The sequence below is a fragment of the Schistocerca cancellata genome, chromosome 2 (genome assembly GCF_023864275.1).
Source record: "Schistocerca cancellata isolate TAMUIC-IGC-003103 chromosome 2, iqSchCanc2.1, whole genome shotgun sequence".
Classification (NCBI taxonomy): Eukaryota; Metazoa; Arthropoda; class Insecta; order Orthoptera; family Acrididae; genus Schistocerca; species Schistocerca cancellata.
Window position 1 is genome coordinate 800,559,838 of NC_064627.1, and position 20,564 is coordinate 800,580,401.

Below are 20,564 nucleotides of genomic sequence, written 5' to 3' on the forward strand. Positions count from 1 at the left end.
TTAAACATTTTGCTTATAACTTTTATGTGACTACATCTATGAAGTATCCCAAATTGAAACTGTACTGTATTTTATGAACACGTGTATAATAGGATAATGTATATGACCCTACCAGATCATTGTTTCCAAATAGTTCATCAGAGTCACCCAGAATTCCTGAACATTTGAATATTTGTTGCAAATTTAAACTATGTCTGCTATTGTACAAGAGTTTGGAGGGGTATTTTAATTTTAAATTTTAAAACTTATTCTGCTTTGTGATACTGGCCTTGGTTCTGAGCCAATGGCACAGTACAGTTTGTTAGGGTTAGTTACCAGGAATGTCAAAACAGCATTGGTACCCTACCAATTTGCTGTTTTGAATCATATATCCCTTGTGTGAAACATAACTGAAGGCAAAAAAATAATGTCTGTCTCAATTTTCAGGCTTGTAAAATTCTATGAGTGTGCCATACCTGAAATGTATGAAAACTTGGAGATTTTGGTAAATAAAGAGGGTTGCAGTTCCAAGTATATGGAGCTAAAGACAAATTTGGATATAATTCGTACTGAACTGCTGAAATCGTATAGGTATATTGTTTCTTCTACAATCAATACAGTCATGGAAGAAAGGTAAAGATCATGTACTTTTTACTTTGGAACAAAATTGAATTACATTGATTAAATGATTTATATTTTTCTGTTGAAATTAATTGTTTTATTTGTTTTTGAAAGTTATGATTGGCTTAGACAGATTTACATGCTACAATCACTACTCAATATTGCAGTAATCCAGAGTCTGTCGTATTCACCACACCTTAAGTATTCACGTACACCTTAAGCTTTATGATTCATTGATTCCCTCATCAAGAGTTTCGGTCCCCTCATCATGGGTGTTGGTCAGTGAAAGTGATCAAGCAATATTCCTTTAATAGTATCTTTTTTGATAAGATGAGATACATTTGTAGAACACATATTTTGTCTGTAATTATAAAGGCTATTTGCAACTTAAAATTGACTCCTATTTTCTACACAACTTTTTCCCTAATGGTAACAGTAACATTTATACTGTTCAAGTCAGTATGACCCTAAAAGAATTAATACATTCTTTGGAGTTTACTGCCACATTGTCTTGATAGTGTTGATAGCATACAGCAGAAATAACCCACAGTTTTGTTTTTGTTTACTTAAGGGAAAAGCACCATTGCTAATTTCAAAGTTACCATATTTACTCGAATCTAAGCCGCACTTTTTCCGGTTTTTGTAATCAAAAAAACCGCCTGCGGCTTAGAATCGAGTGCAAAGCAAGCGGAAGTTCTGAAAATGTTGGTAGGTGCCACCACAACTAACTTCTGCAGTAGAATATATGTAGCGCTACACAGGCATGCTTTGTAGGCACAAAGATAAATACTGGCGCCAAAACCAATGCGTCAGTAAATAAATTAAAAAAAAAAAAAGATGGAAGACGAGCTTTTTTTCTCCCCCCGAGTTTCGACCACTGCATTTTCATACATTATCCAACAAAATAATACAAATTCCGTATTGTTCATCTTCGAATGTAGCAGAATTTCAATGTACTACGAAAATCTGACTGGCAAGTCTGTTTGGGATGTTTGTCAATATGGCCAACTCTACGTTCTGAATTTTTTCCTACCTGTGAGAAGAGATGGTTGCTAATAAGAACCTGATGAAATGTGAATCACATGCAGTATTCTCTTCACCAAAAGAGTAATACGAATATAAACATTTTGCCATGTATTCTTTCGTGTTTCCTGCTATCTCATTTAAATCCTGTCTGCCTAATAAACTACGAAACTAGAGACAACAGCAAACGCGGAAGAATATACGTATCATGTCATTTTTATATTCGTATTATTCTTATGCCTAATACAGTCAGAAATGAAGCACGGCAACTGACTAGATTTTTAATTCTAAGACGACTCTAATTTCTGTGCAGAATTTGACGTACTAAAGAAGCGGCCGCAAAGATTTTCAAAGGGAGAAAAATTTTCGCCTAACTCTCGTTCAGAACATGTTCCATCATACACAGTCTATTATTTGGTTCTTGTTGATCATTATCAAAGAAAGCAGCAGTGTAAGTAACAACAAATAGCAGTCTCTTGCCATTGTTGCGCTAATGAGACGATTACTCTCTTGTTTTTTAATTGTAAGCGGCGGTGGCGCGCACAAAAGCAAGCCATGCCGCGAGCGGCGACAGGCCGTAAACACGCACTATCAGAATGTGACAAACAATGCATTTTCAGCTTAGAGTGACGTAAACACCTATAACAAAGAGAACGGCACTTATCAGATCAAAGAAAAATAAGCAATCGATCCAAACCAGACGAAGCGCGTGAAAAAGGAAGGGTACCCGTATAAATACGGACAGAGTGCCTGACGCATAGCAATGGCTACCTGGTAAAGCTTAACTGCTAAGCTTACGACTCGAACCAAACTACTGTAGCTGTATCGTCATTCATTATACCTAAATTATGTCTCGTATTAGAATGGACCAATTTTGTTTCAATTTGGAGGTGCGGCCTAAAACTTTTCTCTCCCCTTGAATTTCGAGTCTCAGATTTCAGGTGCGGCTTAGATTTGGGAAATTTTTTTTTCCTTTATTTCGAGTCTCATTTTTCAGGTGCGGCTTAATTCGAGTGCGGCTTAGATTCGAGTAAATACGGTAGATATTCATATGTGTGAGCTGCTATGCAGTTACCACCAGGAACATTGGTTGTCGTCATTTTTCTGTTATGAACAATATTAATGTTGTTCTTCATGTTTTCACGTACACACACTGTGGTCTTCATTATTGTTCATGTTTGTTGGGCAACAACACAATTTTTTTCAATAACGCAACCAAAACTAAATGGTGGCTCATTGCTGCTGTACAGTATCAACATACTGCATCACATAACAATCACAGTTCAACAATAATATCATTATTTGAAATAAAATAGCATTTCACTTTTATTTTGTCAAGAATTTTATTTTCATGTAACCATGGACATGTTGTCAACAACTGACTTATTTTGCATTATTGCATACATGAAATTCTGGTGGCAAAGAGTTCTGAGGGTTGCTTGACAGCTGTAATATTGTAACTTATTTCGTGAATAGTCATCACTACAACAAATAACTACCTGTTTTGTTGTTGAGGTATATCGTTGGAAAGGCAAATCTCAAAAAGCTTGTGGGATAAGGAAAGAGAGTCGAATATTTTTCAGGTGACAGTATTATTAGAAACATCCTGTTGTTTGCTTTGATAAGAGACTATAGAAGAAAGTCAGTACACTGCTAGATTCTCAACATTTTGTATTATTTCGAAAAATTCAGTAAAAGTCATTTCCAAATTGTATAATACTGGACCTAACATGATTGTCAATATTATTTTGGAAAACTGGGTACAAATCATTCCCAGGCTGTTTAATCCTAGAATTAATCTGACTGTCGATGAACGGTTATTAGGGTTTTGAAGTCAGTGTCCATTGAGACAGTAAATTCCAAGTAAACTAGCAAAATATGGGATAAAAATATGGACACTTTGTGATACTTGAGCTTCATACATACAGGAAGTGCAAATTTGTGTACACAAAACAACAAGAACAGCATCAGAAAAAAAATAAAAATATGATAGCTGTGCTGGATCTTATTAGTGACCTAAGAGGTGAAACTTCAACTTGTTATGACTTTCCTCTTATGGTTTGGGACAGTAGCTGCTAAAAATAAGTGTAAGACTATTAGGCACTACATGAAAGACAAGTCGTAACTTCCACAGCAAATAACTAACAAGGAAGTTCATAGATCGTCATTTTACTTCACAATGGACACTGCTGTGGTTGATTACATACCAAAGAAAAACAAAAGTGTTATATGTGCAAGTTAGTTCGTGAGTCAGTTAGTTTATTAATTATATGTTCTAGATTCCATTTGCATGTTTCTTTTATCAAAATGATGTGAAATGAGTCAGTTTACATTATATGTATATGTGATTATTGTTAACATTAATGAACACATTATCAGCTTTTTCCTACTCACACAGTTACTCTTAAAAACATGCTTTTTTCTTTTTTATGATCAAAAATTTTTATTGATGATGCATGTTGATCTCCTCTTTGAGCCGCTGATAGCTTTAACAAGGGTAATACAGGTCATTTTTCCCTGTAGTGTTGTAGGTATATCCATCACTGTTCTTTTCAAATTGCAGTGGATTGTTTGATGAATTTCATTAGCAAAAGTATGTAATGTGACAGCACAGTTAAAATGTGTAGCTCCTTGAAGAGGCACCTACTTGACATCTGTTGGTGAACACCACATATTATTCTTACTGCTGTCTTTTATCCAATCAGTACTTTCTTTCTAAGTGATGAGTTATGCCAGATAGGTAATACATCTAGGTACATAACCCACAAGCCATCATGCAATACAGCAATGAGGGAAAAATGGCTTTCTATATGCCTCCGTATGAGCCCTAATTTTTCTTCTCTTGGCTTTGTGGTCCTTACACAAAATGTAAATTGGCAGCAGTAGAATTGTTCTGCAGTCAACCGACCCAAATGCTGATTTTCTAAATTTTCTCTATAAGAATATTGCCTTCCTCACAGGGATTCCCATTTGAGCTTACAAAGCGTTTCCATAATACTCGCATTTTGATCAAACCTGCTAGTTACAAATGTAACAACAAGCCTCTGAATTACTTTGATGTCTTTCTTTAGTCTGATCTTCAGGGGTCCCAAACACTAGAGCAGAACTCAAGAATGGATTGCATTAATGTACAATATGCAGTCTCCTTTATAGAAGAGGTACACTTCCCTAAAATTCTCCCAGTAAACTGAAGTCAATCATTCATCTTCCTTTCTACGACCCTTACTGTCGTATCGGCCGCAGCACAGCAGCCGTCAACTCGGCGCGGCGTGCTAAAACACGCGTGACACACAGCGAGTACCGCTGGCGCCGCACACGATGTCAACAACTGGCGCAAGTGAACGCGTCGTTGCGGGGTTAGCAGCAGCGTACACACCACTATCGATACGGATTACCCTGGCGGTGCTGCTCTTGCCACCAGAATGAGCAACCGTATAAGGGCGCCATCTACCAACACTCTCATTGGGTGGACCTGCGGATTTAAGCGAGCTCCCTGAGCCCGTTTAACCAGTTCAATCTTCGCCGATTAATGTGTTACTACCCAGTTGCTGGATTCACGACAACCGAACCGTACTGTGGCCTTCCTGGCTGGAAACTTGCGACGCGTCGGTATCGGCTGGTTGGCAGTGCTTTGGACTTGTATTCTCCACTAGTGACTCTGATTTCTCCTTGGTGCTACAGCCAGCGAAGTGTTGTGTAGTCCAACTTAAGTTTTGTTTTGAGTGACAGAAAGTCAAATAAATTTGGTTATCACGGAATATTTGTTGTGTTATAGTGCGGATATAATACTTACATGCTCGTTCCATTTCGCACTGCATTTCAGTGCTACACCTAGATATTTAATCAACACGACTGTGTCAAGCAATACACTGTTAATGCTGTATTCAGACATCACAAGTTTGTTTTTCTTACTCATCTGCATTAATGTGCCTTTTTCTACATTTAGAGCATGTCCCCATCCATCAGACAAAATAGAAATTTTGTCCAGGACATCTTGTAGCCTCCTCCTGTCACATGATGATTACACTTTCTCCTACACTGCAGCATCATTAACAGTCATGGATTGCTGCTCATCCTCTCTGTCAAATCATTTACTCGCATCAAAAAAAGTCTTGCATCATCTAAAGTCTTGCATCATCTAAAGTCTTGCATCATCTAAAGTCTTGCATCATCTCAGTTCTGAGAGTTCTGGACCCTGTACAGAAAATTGGAATAGAGATCAACATAAACATCATTTCTGTCCTTTTTATTGCTCATGAAAACCACACACTGCATGTTGTACCACTATACAGTGAACCTTCAGAGGTGGTGGTCCAGAATGCTGTACACACTGGTACCTCTAATATGCAGGAGCATGTCCTCTTGCGTTGATACATACCTGTATTTGTTGTGGCAGAATATCCACAAGTTCATCAAGGCACCGTTGGTCCAGATTGTCCCACTCCTCAACGGCGATTCAGCGTAGATCCCTCAGAGGGGTTGGTGGGGCACATCGTCCATAAACAGCCCTTTTCAATCTATCCCAGGCATGTTCGATAGGGTTCATGCCTGGAGAACATGCTGGCCACGCTAGTCGAGTGATGTCGTTATTCTGAAAGAAGTCATTCACAAGATGTGCGCGATGGAGGCACAAATTGTCATCCATGAAGACGAATTCCTCACCAATATCCTGCCGATATGGTTGCACTATCGGTCGGAGGATGGCATTCACGTATCATACAGCTGTTATGGCGCCTTCCGTGACCACCAGCGGCATACATCGGCCCCACAATATGCCACCCCAAAACAGCAGTGAACCTCCACCTTGCTGCTCTCGCTGGACAGTGTGTCAAGGCGTTCAGCCTGACTGGGTTGCCTCCAAACACGTCTCCGACGATTGGTTGAAGGCATATGTGACACTCATCAGTGAAGAGAATATGATACCAATCCTGAGTGGTCCATTCGGCATGTTGTTGTACCCATGTGTACCGCGCTGCATGGTGTCGTGGTTGGGAAGATGGACCTTGCCATGGACATCAGGAATGAAGTTGCGCATCATGCAGCCTATTGCGCACAGTTTGAGTCGTAACACGACGTTCTGTGGCTGCGCAGAAAGTATTATTCAACATGGCGGTGTTGCTGTCAGGGTTCCTCCGAGCCATAATCCGTAGGAAGCGGTCATGCACTGCAGTAGTAGCTCTTAGGCAGCCTGATCGAGGCATGTCATCAACAGTTCCTGTCTCTCTGTATCTCCTCCATCGCTTTGGTTCACTCTGAGGCACCTGGACATCTCCCTTGATTAGAGCCCTTCCTGTCACTAAGTAACAATGTGGCAGCAGGAGGACACACATATAGAAGGTATTAAAGTCTTCTGCCAGAAGAAGGTACCACTGGCTCTAAAAGCTTGCAGACGTTAATACCTTTTATACATGTATTCTTCTGCCACCGCTTGGTGAGTAGATTTTTTAATTATATACTTATTTTGTATAATCATAAGGGGCGATTCTAGAATGAACACAAGGGAATAAAGGTTTCACGCCAAAAGATGAGACTACTACATAAAATGTGTAACTTTCAATTCCCCACCTGAATTACATGTATGTTATAAAAAAACTCCAAAAGTCATAAGAGTAGCAAAAATAGTACATAATAATACAATTATAATTCAACAAATGAAGCAAAGGCTATATGGAGTGTTATAAAAAAACTGGTGAAAACAGAGCATCATGTAAAAATATGAAATTATCAAAAGAAAATAAAAGGGCAACAAACCCTTTACAAATAGCCCACACATTTAACAACTGTTTCACAGGTGTTACACAGAATATGATCAAATCAATCATAAATAAGCATACACCATCCAATAAATACCGTATAAAATAAGCACACGTAATAAGTCAGTGTACATCAGCACTGTCACACAAGATGAAGTAGCAAAAGCAATAGGAGGACTAAAGAAATCGATCTCTGCAGACATTGATGACGTCCCTGCAGCAATCTTAAAGAAGACTCCTGTAAACCTAGTTGAATTCTTGTTACTGCTCACTTCAAGCAGGCCCTTTCGCTGAAGATCTGAAACCTTCTAATGTAATTTCAGAATAAAAAAAAAAAAACTGAGAAAGACGTAAATAACTGTAGGTCCATAACAGTTTCTTCTTGCATTTCAAATACATTAGAAAAAGTTATGTATGATAAACATATAAAAACAAAATCCTATGTAATAAACAATACAAATTCAGAAATGAAAGACAGTAATGCGTGTGTTCATAAATTTTATAGTGTGTCTGATGGACAAGAAAGAGGAGTCAATGGGAGTATTTATTGATGTGTTTAAAGCTGTGAAGATGGTGAATTATTATATTATGCTGCCATAACATGAAAAGTATCATATTCAAAGCCTGTCCAGCTCTATCTGTTCCTTTCTGAGCAGTCGTAAGCAGAAAAACATGAAACTCATTAAAACTATTTCAGAACACTTGTTGGAGAACAATCAAACCAGTAGAAAAAGGCTCCTGTCGGAGCACAGAAAAGGCAAGTATGTACCTCTTTAAAAGACTGTGACAGAAAAGTTGTGAACCAGCTGCCTCAATCCTAATTCTGCCTTTTACCCAGTCTGTCTTCGTAGTTAAGCCTTTATACTTAGTGTCTCCTTCCCGCTGCCACTGTCTGTATATATCTCTATCCCACTGTTTCCTTTTGCTCCCATTGTTTCATTGTATATCCCATGCCACTGTCTCCACCATACAGTGGCAGCTCAAAAATTCTGGGGAGGGGACCAACGTACTTTTTTACCCTACACCCAAACTTTTTTTTGTCTAAAATGTGCTCTCCTGTATATCTATGTGTTACAGTTTGCCAGTCTGGGTGGGTCCAGGCCCCTAAGCCTATGTACTGATCTTTCATTTTCATTTCCATTGTCTCCTATCTTTTGTTTCCACTGCTTCTCTGTGCATCCCTCTCTCTTCTGCTTTTATACTGCTGCTTTGTCTCACTGACCATCAGTGTCTCCTCCCACTTTGGCTCCCATTGCTATGGTCTTCTTCCCTCTCTTTTTTCTTTCGCTGCCACCTTCTCTTTCACACCATCATTGTTTCCTCTCTCTCTTTCTCTCCCCAACACCCTGACACTGTCTCTTGTCCCCCCCCCCCCCCCCCCCCCAGCACTCTCTCTTCCACTGTCACTGTCTCTCTGCTACTCTCTTTCAGCACAAAAAGGACGTGAATGTGTTCGGGTTGCAAAATTTTTGGTGAGAAAGGCAGAATGAGGATTGAGGCAGCTGGTTCCCCATTTTCTTGTCAGAATCTTTCAAAAAGGAACTTACTCAACTTCTTTGTGCTCTGAGAGGAGCATTCTTTCAATGGCTCCCTTTTTTTCCTTGCTACAGCAGGGTGTGCTGATGATATAAAATGAATTCCACAGGCCAGTAAAGTTTTGACAGTTTATTAGAATATTTCAACACATTTATATACTTGACACGTATAAACAATAAATGAGTACATATAATGTATGGTAAACACAAAATTGTTGACTTTACTTTTGTTCTGGATACTTTGCCCATCAATCGCAATTAATCAAAATTGCTTGGCTTATGATTGTGTCTTAAAAGAGTAAAAATATCATTAGAAATATTTTACTGAATTTTCAGTCTTTTCAGTTTCACATAATTTTTTACTGTCATTTTTAGTTCTTTCCAGGTGTGCTAAAACCTGCAGTGCCACATTGGGCATATTTGTATAGCCTTGAGGTGCCCATTATAAAGACACAGTGTGTCATAAAGTTGTATCAGTGAAAAAATGCTGACTAAATCATAGTTTAGTGATCTCTGAGTCCTTGCAATGAAAGTAGAACCTCTCACTATGTTATTTAAAACTAAAATTACACCTCATACTGGATATTACATCCTTATTTTACATGCATATGTATGGTAACATTGGACCTTTTTATCTCAGCAACAGATAATGATATTGAAAAAGTTTCGAAGTTGCCTCAGAACCTCATCTTAAGAACATGTGGTAAAAATTTAGACATTTGGTCGTGAATAGAAAGTATGGAAGTGGCAATCCCCACAATTGATACTTTTTGTGCCCAAAAGTCATGGTTTATCGGAATTTTCTCAGGAACTGCCCATGAACAAATGTTGCTTTTATAATGTGCCTGAGGTTCATAATGGACCACACGTAAAGTAAGAGGGCCAACAGATTTACTCAATTTGCCAGGGTTGAAGTAAGTGTATATTTTTTTAATTTTGCTGTAGGATAGGTATACAAATGGTTTCTAGGTTAAGGGACATCCAAAACACTTGACACCTTATCTCTCTGTGTATAGTAGAACCTCAGGTATGACCCCCTGAAAAATCAGATTTTTGCACGCACCTTTTTGGAACATATTGGTACCATGCACTGTTTTGCACAGACAAATCGAATACATTGACCCCTAAGGATCAATAATGAGGCTGCCTTTTTTAAAAAAAAAACATTGAAGACTAAGCTTAAATGTGGATAATAAAAAAATCATATTTCCAGATGAAACCACAGTTCTATTAAAAGGGAGAAATAAGAAAAATTAAAGCAGTCAGGAAATACTGTTACATAACAACCTGGCACAGAACAAACAATCTTTTATAAATAGTAAAAAAAAAAAAAAAAAAAAAAAAAAAACCTGTTGCACTAGACTTTCACAGTGCTCTGGACAAGGATATGTACATCCAGTTCTCTCTATTAGCAATTACTCATTGGATAACAGCACAGAAACCAAATTCTTAGGGTTATGGCTGCAGCATAATGTAAAATGGAATAAGCATACAGCATATTGTAATACAAAACTGAGTCAGACCTGCTACCTTCTTCGCTCACTAAAACTGTACTGTAGTGAGAAAACGGTAAAACGTGCTATTGGACCTCCTTTCATTCTCACCTTAAATATAGGAAACACAAAAGCAGCTATCAGTAAATTCAGGCTTCAGAAAAGGACCATTAGAATTATATTTTGATTCAAACTTAGAGACTAATTTAAAGCTCTGTTTAAGACTAAGGTATTTTTCCTTACCATCTATCTACATTATGGAAACTTATATTGTTTAAAATAAATGGCATAGGTGAAACAGTCGATTTGTGATCATTTACCAGACAAAACAAAAACTTACAGACGATTCAAATCAACACATCCCTGTGTCAAAGTAGTTTATAACAGATATCCCAAAACAAAAGAAAATACTGACGTCAAAACCTTTGGAGAATCTTTAAATTCATATTTACAGTGTCACTGCTTTTACTCCATCAAAGAATGTTTAAAAAGTATGGAAAATTCTAGTTGAGTATTATGGATTATTTAGAAATAAAGGAGATGACTCACCAAAAGACAGAAACAGTACATCATCGACAGGTGCACAAATAGAAGATACAGAGGTTGGCTAGCTTTTGGAATGCGCTTGCTTTTTCCAACTGTAGGAAAAAACATGCATGTACGCACGCACCTATCTTGTGCTCAGTCAATATGAAGGGGGATGGGTATGTACAGTGGAGTGTGTTTGTGTGCATGTTTTACCTACACCCATAAAAAGGAAGCGCATTCTAAAAGCTAACCAAGCTCTTTTGTTTACGTACCTATCAATGATGCAGCGCTTCTGCCTTTTGGTGAGTCGTCTCCTTTATTCCAAAATAATGTTTAAATGTATGAAACTTATTATTTCTAATTTTGAGTATGTATGTGTGAAAATCACTTTCACTTGTATATTAATGTCACTTTTGTTATGGTTATAACTATGTCTTCCACACCAACCTGTTCTCTGATTCATTTGTGTTTTCCTGTCTCCCTTGGCAGTTGTCACCAGGTGTCTCTCAATGCTCATTAAGCAGCACTGTTTTTGAATGACTTTTATATTTCAGAAATCCATGTCTGACTGTAAGAAGTTAAAATTGGTGACACACATCATTGTAAATTTTCTCTTTCAGACTCATAATGTTTCGCCTGATCAGTGTATAGTACACGCAGTGTGTATAATAATAGCTTATGAAATGTGGAAGAATAATTTGGTGGGTAGTAAATATAACCATAAATAGGAGAATATTAAGTAAAAAGGTTCTGTGTGTTGAGTGGAGTTACAGGATATAATGGAAAGAAATCACAAGTAAACCACATAGTAATCGGACAGCAAAGGGATAAGGTAGGAATATGAAGGACTAACCAAAATGAAAGGAGTGGCAATGATCTAGGAAGTAAAAATGATTGAGGGGAGGGGGGCAGCAGCATTAGAAAGATTATTGTCCTCAGTTTTTGACAGCTGAGGAAAGCTAAGAACACATTAGACAGAAAAAGTTTCAGCAACAAAATAGTAAAGTGCTAATACCAAAAGAGAGGACCCACTTCTTTTTGTGTGTTGGAAGGGTAGAAAATTTACTTTTACTGTGTTTCAGCCTATGTTGTGCAGAGTGTATAGGTTTTCAACATGTGCAACCTACCAGTGCTCATTCATTGTTATTGAAAGCTGTGTAGTCATTGTGTTAACATAAATGTCTTAAATGCTAAACTCTTCGCTAAACAGCTCCTCCACCTCATTATTATCATTGTCATAGTCATCAACTGTTCTTAAAACTGCTTGCTATATCATTGGTGATAATTTTAGTGAATACCTTATGTTGTAGAGAGGAGGCTAAAGGTTTACAGATGTTTATGCCATTCCCTTTGTTCTTGTGGAGTAGAACATTAACGGCATTGGTGCTGAGGACATTGTGAAATTTTGTGTGTAAGCATATAATATTGTCATTATCAAATTTGCAGTATTCTTATGAATTAAAATTGAAACTATTTTACAGAGAATTACATTCGGAAGAGGTTACAAAGAAAAAATTGGAAGAATATCTTTCTGTATTAACTGATACTGCTTCAGAGAAGATTTTCATGAGAGATTATCATTCTACTTTCAAAGTAGATGCAGACATAGACATTTTGATGCAGATATGTCCTGATATGTATCCTTTGATGGAATAATTTAAATCTTTTTCAAGCATGAATTAGCAATTTCTCATTTGCATAGGAAGTTTTGAATATTCAAAATGTTATAAACATGTATATGTATAGACTGACAGTAGCTTTCACCAAAAGTTGCTAATTTTCCAACATCAATTTCAAATTAACATTTAAATGAGTTTTTTTACAGAATAAAAATGGAGAGGTAGTCTTGCAACTGTCTCAGAAATGTGGTCTGTTATAAATAAGTAATAAATAAACTTAAATGAAGAATCATCATATCAGTTGACTTTACATAGACACAGTGCAGCTAGGAGAAGTGTACCTGTGTGTAGTACGTTGAAAGGGCATTTCGATTTGTGTTGATTGAGTTTTCTGCACCTGAAAATTCATTTGAGTTTGTTATTATATCTTAATAAATGGTCAAGCAGTTTCTTAACCAAAGCGGCCAGTCCAGTATACAATAATGAAAAGAATAAGAAGAAAAATAGCTGGAAAAATGATCAGAGAATTTTTAAAGAAATAAAGTGCTTGTGACTCTAGGTAGATAAGAAAGGGTCTAGTGTTCAAATTTCATACACAAAAACTCTCCAGTGCTGTCATTGTAAATAGGACTCCGCTAAGTATGTACAGATGGCAGTATGTGGATTGTGTCAAAGAAATACTTGGCCCAGAGTTCCTTCCGACAAGAATATTTCCAGTAGTGATCCCCATCTTGTTACCAACAAATGTCATGAGCTCCAGCAATTATTCTGATTACACGCTTTTGTGCAATGAACACTCTTTCACTCAATGATGAATTACCCCAGAATATGATGCCATACGAAAGCATAAAATGAAAATAGGCGTGGTAAGCTAATTTGCTGAGATGTATATCACCAAAATTTACAATGACCCTTATAGTGTAAGTAGCTGAACTCAAACGTTTCAGCAGATCTTCAGTGGGTTTTTTCCATTTCAACCCCTCATCAATGCATACACCTAGAAATTTTAAATATTCTACCTTAGCTACCAATTTCTGATCGAAGTCTACATTTATTAATGGTGTCATTCCATTTACTGTGTGGAACTGTACGTACTGTGTTTTGTTAAAGTTTAATGAGAGCCCATTTGCAGAGAACCACTTAATGATTTTCTGAAAAACATCATTTAAATTTCACCAGTTAATTCTTATGTGTTGGGTGTGATAGCTATATTTGTATCATTGGCAAAAAGTACCAGCTTTGCATCTTTGTGAATATAGAATGGCAAGTCGTTAATATATATTAAGAACAGCAGAGGACCCAAGACCGAACCTTGCGGCACCCCAATCAAGATTGATCCCCAGTTTGAGAAATCACCAGTTTTTTGCATAATATGTGAACTGCTTATTTCAACTTTCTGCACTCCTCCAGTTAGGTATGATTTAAACCATTTGAGCGCTGTCCCATTCATACCACAGTACTTGAGCTTATCTAGAAGTATTCCATGATTTACACAATCAAAAGCCTTTGAGAGATTACAAAAAATCCCGACAGGTGACTTCCAGTTACCCAGAGCATTTAATATTTCATTAGTGAAAGTATATATAGCATTTTACGTTGAAAACCCCTTCTGGAAACCAAACTGACATTTTGTTAAAACTTTATTTTTAAAGAGGTGTGAAGCTACTCTACAATACATTACTTTTTCAAGAATTTTGGATAAGGCAGTCAGAAGAGAGATTGGGCGGTAGTTGTTGACATCAGACATATCCCCTTTTTTATGCAGTGGTTTAACAATGACATACTTCAGTCTATCTGGGAAAATACCCTGCTTCAGAGAGCTATTACATATGTGGCTAAGAATCCCATTTATCTTTTGGGAACAAGCTTTTATTATCCTGCTGGAAATGCCATCAATTCCATGTGAGCTTTTATCCTTGAGAGAGTTTATCATCTTCCTAATTTCAGAAGGAGAGGTGGGTGGAATTTCAATTGTATCAAATGGTGTGGGTAAGGCCTCTTCCATTAACTGCCTTTCTTCTTCTAATGAACATTTAGATCCTATTTCTCTACAATATTTAAAAAATGATTATTCAGAATGTTTTCGACTTCCGGCTTGTTGTTTGTCAAGTGTGATGGTAATGCCGTCATCCTGAACTCTTGGTTGCCCTGTCTCCCTTGTAATAATATTCCGCATTGTTTTGATTTTGTAATCAGAGGTATTAATCTCAGACATGATGCACATGCTTCTGGACTTTTTAATAACCTTTCTTAATGTAGCACAGTAGTTTTTATAATATTTGGCTGTTTCTGGGTCATTACTCTTTCTTATTTTTAGATACAGTTCCCTTTTGTGGTTGCAAGATATTTTTATTCCTTTAGTAAGCCACGGTTTTTTGCGTGGTTTCTTATAATTAGATTTAACTACTTTCTTGGGGAAACAGTTTTCAAATTCTCTCACAAGTGTATCATGAAATAGCTATATTTTAAATTATCATTGGGTTCCTTGTAGACCTCATCCCAGTCTAACTGTTGAAGATTTTCTCTGAAGATTTTTTCGAGGTCGAGAAAGGCAAGGTGTAGATATTTTGACTTCTCGTGGTGCTTTTCGATAAGCGGGCAACCTGCATGGATAGCATGTGTCGTCCCACAGCCCTTCACGAGACCACATTGATTGATGGAGAGACTGATAATTTGTTAGATCCTTTTATCAATGACGCGCTCGAATACTTCCGTGGTGTGTGACAGAAGGCGTATTAGGCAGTAATTGTTACATTGAGCTGGACTTCCCTTCTGCTTCCAAATTGGAACTGTTGTGCTACATGTTCAGTCAGCTGGAATCGTTCCCTCCGCAATGATCTTGTTAAAGTAATGTCAACCAGTCAGCTGAATCCCAGTGTTTTGATTTCCCCAAGTCTGCAGGAAGATCATTCGGCCCCGTTGCCTTTCCATTTTTCATTTTCTGTATTGCTTCGGTAACCTCATCCTTGGAGACTGGTGCAATGGGTCCCTCTACTGGAGTCAACACTGGAATTGGAGCATGTGGAAACTCCTCATTGCAAATATATAGTCAACAGTAATGAGGGGAAAAAAGGTTGTTCTTATTCTCTGTTGTATTTAAAATTGCGCTATATGAGTGAATAATCATTGATTTAGACTTAACTTGTGTAATGTTTAGTTTTTGTAATGCACGTATGCTGAAAAAACATTTACTACTGCATAAAATCAAATTGTATTGATGTTCTTAACTTGGATTCAGTGATACAATTAAATTTGATTTCTTGATGGAATCTGTTCTGTCATGTTTTGATACCCCGAGTTCACAGAAAAATAGCTTTTTTTCATCGGAGTTTTCAAAAACTACAGACACAAAGGACATCCAGGTCGGTATTACTTCTAAGTTATTTTGTTTCTTTGTTGCTTTACAGTGCATGCCTGGATTGTAGTTGGCAAAATTTAATATTATTTCAAGTTTTCATTGTGTAAGCAAAGAAAAGTATGACGTGTGAATAATGATGTATCTTTATTGTACTCATAAAGTGTTTTCTTCTTTGTGTTAAAAATTAAATTTATTTACTCTTGTTGAGTTTGGGTCTTCTTTTGTACAGCCCAATCTCAATAAGTACCAGTTTATTTCTTATGCAATGTAATTTTTCGTATTTCTCCACCACCATGGATCCTTGCTCCTTCCATCTGCATCAATACAGAAAAGTTTCCTTATCCCTAGCCAGATCCCAGTCCCACATATTATTCCTGCCTTGTTGCTTGGCTCTTGAAGTCCCCTCTAATGGCCTTACCATCAAATTAACCCGTCTCTGGCTGCCACCCCTCCTTCCACAATTACCTCCACCTGTTCAGGTTCTGCCAATCCTTAGCTCTCACTAACATAGTCCTGCAGAACCATATGAATCACGCCCAAACCTCCTTGCAGTACCTTCTCTCCACCCACAAAATTCTCCTGCTATGCAATCCCAAATTCCTGGAACCCGTAACACACATTGAAACTCTTGCACTGCAGGAACTTGAGCAACATGCACAACTCCACTTCAAAAAGCTCTCCATCATGCTCACTTCCTACTGTCACCTTGAAGTGCCGCTGTCCACCACCTCTACGACAACCTCCAAATCTCCCCCACATCCCTCATAGCTGACAGACCCTGTCTCGTAGACCTTCTACACTTACCCCACCCTCCAAAACTCCCTCCCACCACCACACAGAATCCAAAACCTAAACAGACCTGCAACACAGTCATGAACCTTTCCTCCACAAGCCTTAGCCCCACAGAAATATCAGTCCTTTCCAAAAGCCTCACCTTTTGCCCCACTCCCAAATTCAGTCATGTAGGACTTGTTAAAGACTGTCTCTCCTCCTCCCGGTCACTACAGTGAAACACTTTTTTGCCACTAACCCTACCAATCAGATTCAACCAAAGATCAATATTGAACCTTGCCTAACTCAATTCACTCCTCTATCCAACTGTGATCCACCCCCACTTGCCTCCAAACCACCCCCTGTTAACTTTCCAGAATTTCTTAACCTCGAACCTTGCCTCACCATCATTCCCCAAATCCCTCAACATGCAAACTAATCTTATATCCGCAGAAAGAACTGCATTCCATCATCTAAAAATTGATCCTGACCTTATAATCCTACCTGCGGACAAAGGCTCCACCACTGTTGTTTTGAACCTCAAGGATTTCCTGGTGGAAGGACTCCACCAGCTGTCAGATACTTCCGCCTACAAACCTTGCCACAGTGACCCCATTCCAGTAACCCAGCAGGATCTCCAGTCACTACTCAAATCCGTAGGCCCATTCCAGAACCTCTCCCCGGACTCCATCTCTCTGCTTATCCCTACCACTCCCCACACCCCTACCTTCTACATGCTTCCCAAATTCCATAAACCTAATCACCCAGGATGTGAGAGACTCTTTGTTCTTGTGGACCAATGCCTTCAATCTATTACCCAGAATCTACCCTCCTATATGAAAGATACCAACTATTTCCTCCACAGACTCTCCACAGTTCCTATCCCTTTACCAAACGGTGCCCTGCTCATCACTATTGATGCCACCTCCCTGTACACCCCATCCCTAATGCTCATGGCCTTACCGCTATTGAACACTACCTTTCCGAATGCCCGATGGATTCCAAACCAACATTGTCCTTCCTAGTTGCTATGACCAACTATATCCTCACCCACAATTACTTCTCCTTTGATGGGATTACCTACGAATAAATCTGGGATACGGCTATGGGCACCCACATGGCACCATCCTATGCCAACCTATTTATGGGCCATCTAGAGGAATCATTCCTAAAACCCCAGAATCCTAAACCCCTCACCTGGTTCAGATTCATTGATGACATCTTTGTTACCTAGATCAAAGGTGAGGGCACCCTATCCACATTCCTCCAGAACCTCAACAACTTCTCCCCCATTTCCTTCACCTGGTCCTACTCAACCCAACAAGCTACCTTCCTGGATGTTGACCTCCACCTCAAAGATGGCTACATCGGTACCTCTATCCATATCAAACCTACTAACCACCAGCAATACCTCCACTTATATAGCTGCCAGCCGTTCCATACCAAGAAGTCCCTTCCATACAGCCTAGCCACCTGTGGCTGTCACATCTGCAGTGATGAGCAGTCCCTCTCAAAATATACCAAGGGTCTCACTGAAGCCTTCACTGACTGTAATTATCTTCCCAACCTTGTACAAAAACAAATCTTCCATGCCTTATCTTTCCAGTCTCCCACCACTTCCCAAAGTCCCACCATCCAGCCACAGAGAAGCATTCCCCTCGTAATTCTGTACCACCCAAGCCTGTAGTTACTGAATTACATTCTGTGCCAAGGTTTCATTTACCTCTCTTTGTGCCCTGAAATGAGAACTGTCCTGCCCACTATCCTTTCCACCCCTCCCACAGCGGTACTCTGCCGTCCATCGAACCTACACAATATATTCGTCCATCCTTACACAATCCCTGCTTCTAATCCCTTACCTAATGGCTCATACCCCTGTAATAGACCTAGTTGCAAGAAATGTCCCATACATCCTCCTACCACCACCTACTCCAGTCCAGTCACTAACATCACCTATCCCATCAAAGGCAGAGCTACCTGTGAAACCAGTCATGTGGTCTACAAGCTAAGCTGCAACCACTGTGCTGCATTCTATGTAGACGTGACGACCAGCAAGCTGTCTGTCGGCATGAATGGCCACTGACAAACTATGGCCAAGAAACAAGTGGACCACCCTGTTGCTGAACACGCTGCCAAACATAATATCCTTCATTTCAATGACTGCTTCACAGCCTGTGTCATATGGATCCTTCCCACCAACAGCAGCTTATCTGAATTGTGTAGGTGGGAACTATCCCCAAAATACATCTGTCATTCCCGTAACCCTCCTGGCTTCAACCTTCATTAGTCACTTTCCTCACCCATCCAGCCCCTTCCCTGTTCCCATTCCAGCAGTACACAGCCGTCATTCCACCACCACACCCAGTCTTTTTACTTCTCTCCTTTTCCGCTACTCCCCTCCCCCTTGCCTCCCCACCTCTCTCCTGCCCTCCGTGTAACCTGCAGCATTTTTCTGTCCGCCACCCCCACCATACTATCCCTCCCCCTCTCCGCTCCAGCCTCCTTCTTACTCCCACCTATTTGCCACTCCTACCATGCACTCGTGCTGCTCCTCGCAGCATGGTTTAAGTTGCCTGAGACTGCAGTCGTGTATGTGAGTTGCATTTTTGAGTGTGTGTGTGTGTGTGTGTGTGTGTGTGTGTATTTTGTTGACGAAGGCCTTAACGGCCAAAAGCTATAATAGTGAGAGTCTTTTGTTGTGCTTATCTGTGACTCAGCATCTCCGCTATATAGTGAGTGGCAACTTTCCTTCTCATAATATTGTCTTATACAACTAGCCTTTGTTAAATAGTTGTAAGATGAAAGTTGATCTTAAAAAGCCTAAACTGCTACTCTTTTGTTGTGCCTTAAATGGAAATGCAGTATGGTGTACTGCAACAATTTTACATCTACCTCACTACTGATTCTCATTTTTAATTCAAACTCATTTCTAGACCAGGCAGCTAGACTTGCACCAATCCACCCTTAATGTCTTTCTTGCAGTATCTATCATGAGTGAAAGTGTCAACAGCAGACTGGTATTGGATAGTGATTCAGTTGATAACCATGTGGTTTCCACAATCACTAAGCCAAATGGAACTTAACAGCACATGCATAGTGAAATAGACTTGTATTAATTTCAGTCAGAAATTGTTTCATTATTAATTTCTATCTGTAGTTGTTAAATAGGTACAGGAAAGGCTTACCATAGAAAACCAATGAGTGGCTATGAGAGGTGGCTTAGGGAAGGCAGCAGATGATCACACAGGCAAAAGGACAAGACCTATTAGGAATCGTTGGATATCACAGGAAATATTTGATGAAAGGAGAAAATATAAAAATGCAGCAAATGAAGTGGCGAAAGGGAAAAAAAAGTCTAAAAAGTGAAATTGATAGAAATACAAAATGGCTACGCAGGAATGGCTACAGGACAAATGTAAGGTACAGAAGCATGTATAACTAAAGTAAAGATACTACATGTAGAAAAATTAGAGACCTTTGGAGAAAAGAGAAGCAGCTATTTGAAAATAGAGAACTTAGATGGGAAACCAGTACTAGGAAAAGAAGGGACAGCTGAAAGGTGGAAACATTATATTGAGAAGTTTCACAGAGAAATTAACTTTAAGACAGTGTTACAGAAAGGAAAAAGAACGTAGGTGGTGGTGGTGGTGGTGGTGGTGGTGGTGGTGGTAGTGGTAGTGGTAGTGGTGGTGACATGACGACAACGATGACTACGACGATAAGATGGGAGATATACTGAGCAAAGAATTTCACAGAGCACTCGAAGACCTAGACCACTAGAGGATTGTAGCATTTAATATGATGGTGTGTAATGTAACTATGTCGGTGCATGACTAACTTGTGCTGTAATCAAGTTTCAAATTCAAGAAGTTCGTTCATATGTG

General features: G+C 38.9%; 1 protein-coding gene across 4 annotated transcripts in view; it reads left to right on the top strand.

Annotated features, from left to right (window-relative positions):
* Positions 1-20,564, top strand: part of LOC126162661 (activating signal cointegrator 1 complex subunit 2) — a 133,485-nt gene that overhangs the window by 47,330 nt on the left and 65,591 nt on the right. For all 4 annotated transcript variants that reach the window (XM_049919303.1, XM_049919304.1, XM_049919302.1 and 1 more), the window contains exons 7-9: positions 427-612; positions 12,414-12,569; positions 15,790-15,913. In XM_049919303.1, coding sequence (XP_049775260.1) covers positions 427-612; positions 12,414-12,569; positions 15,790-15,913 — 466 coding nt within the window. The remainder of the gene's footprint in view (positions 1-426; positions 613-12,413; positions 12,570-15,789; positions 15,914-20,564) is intronic.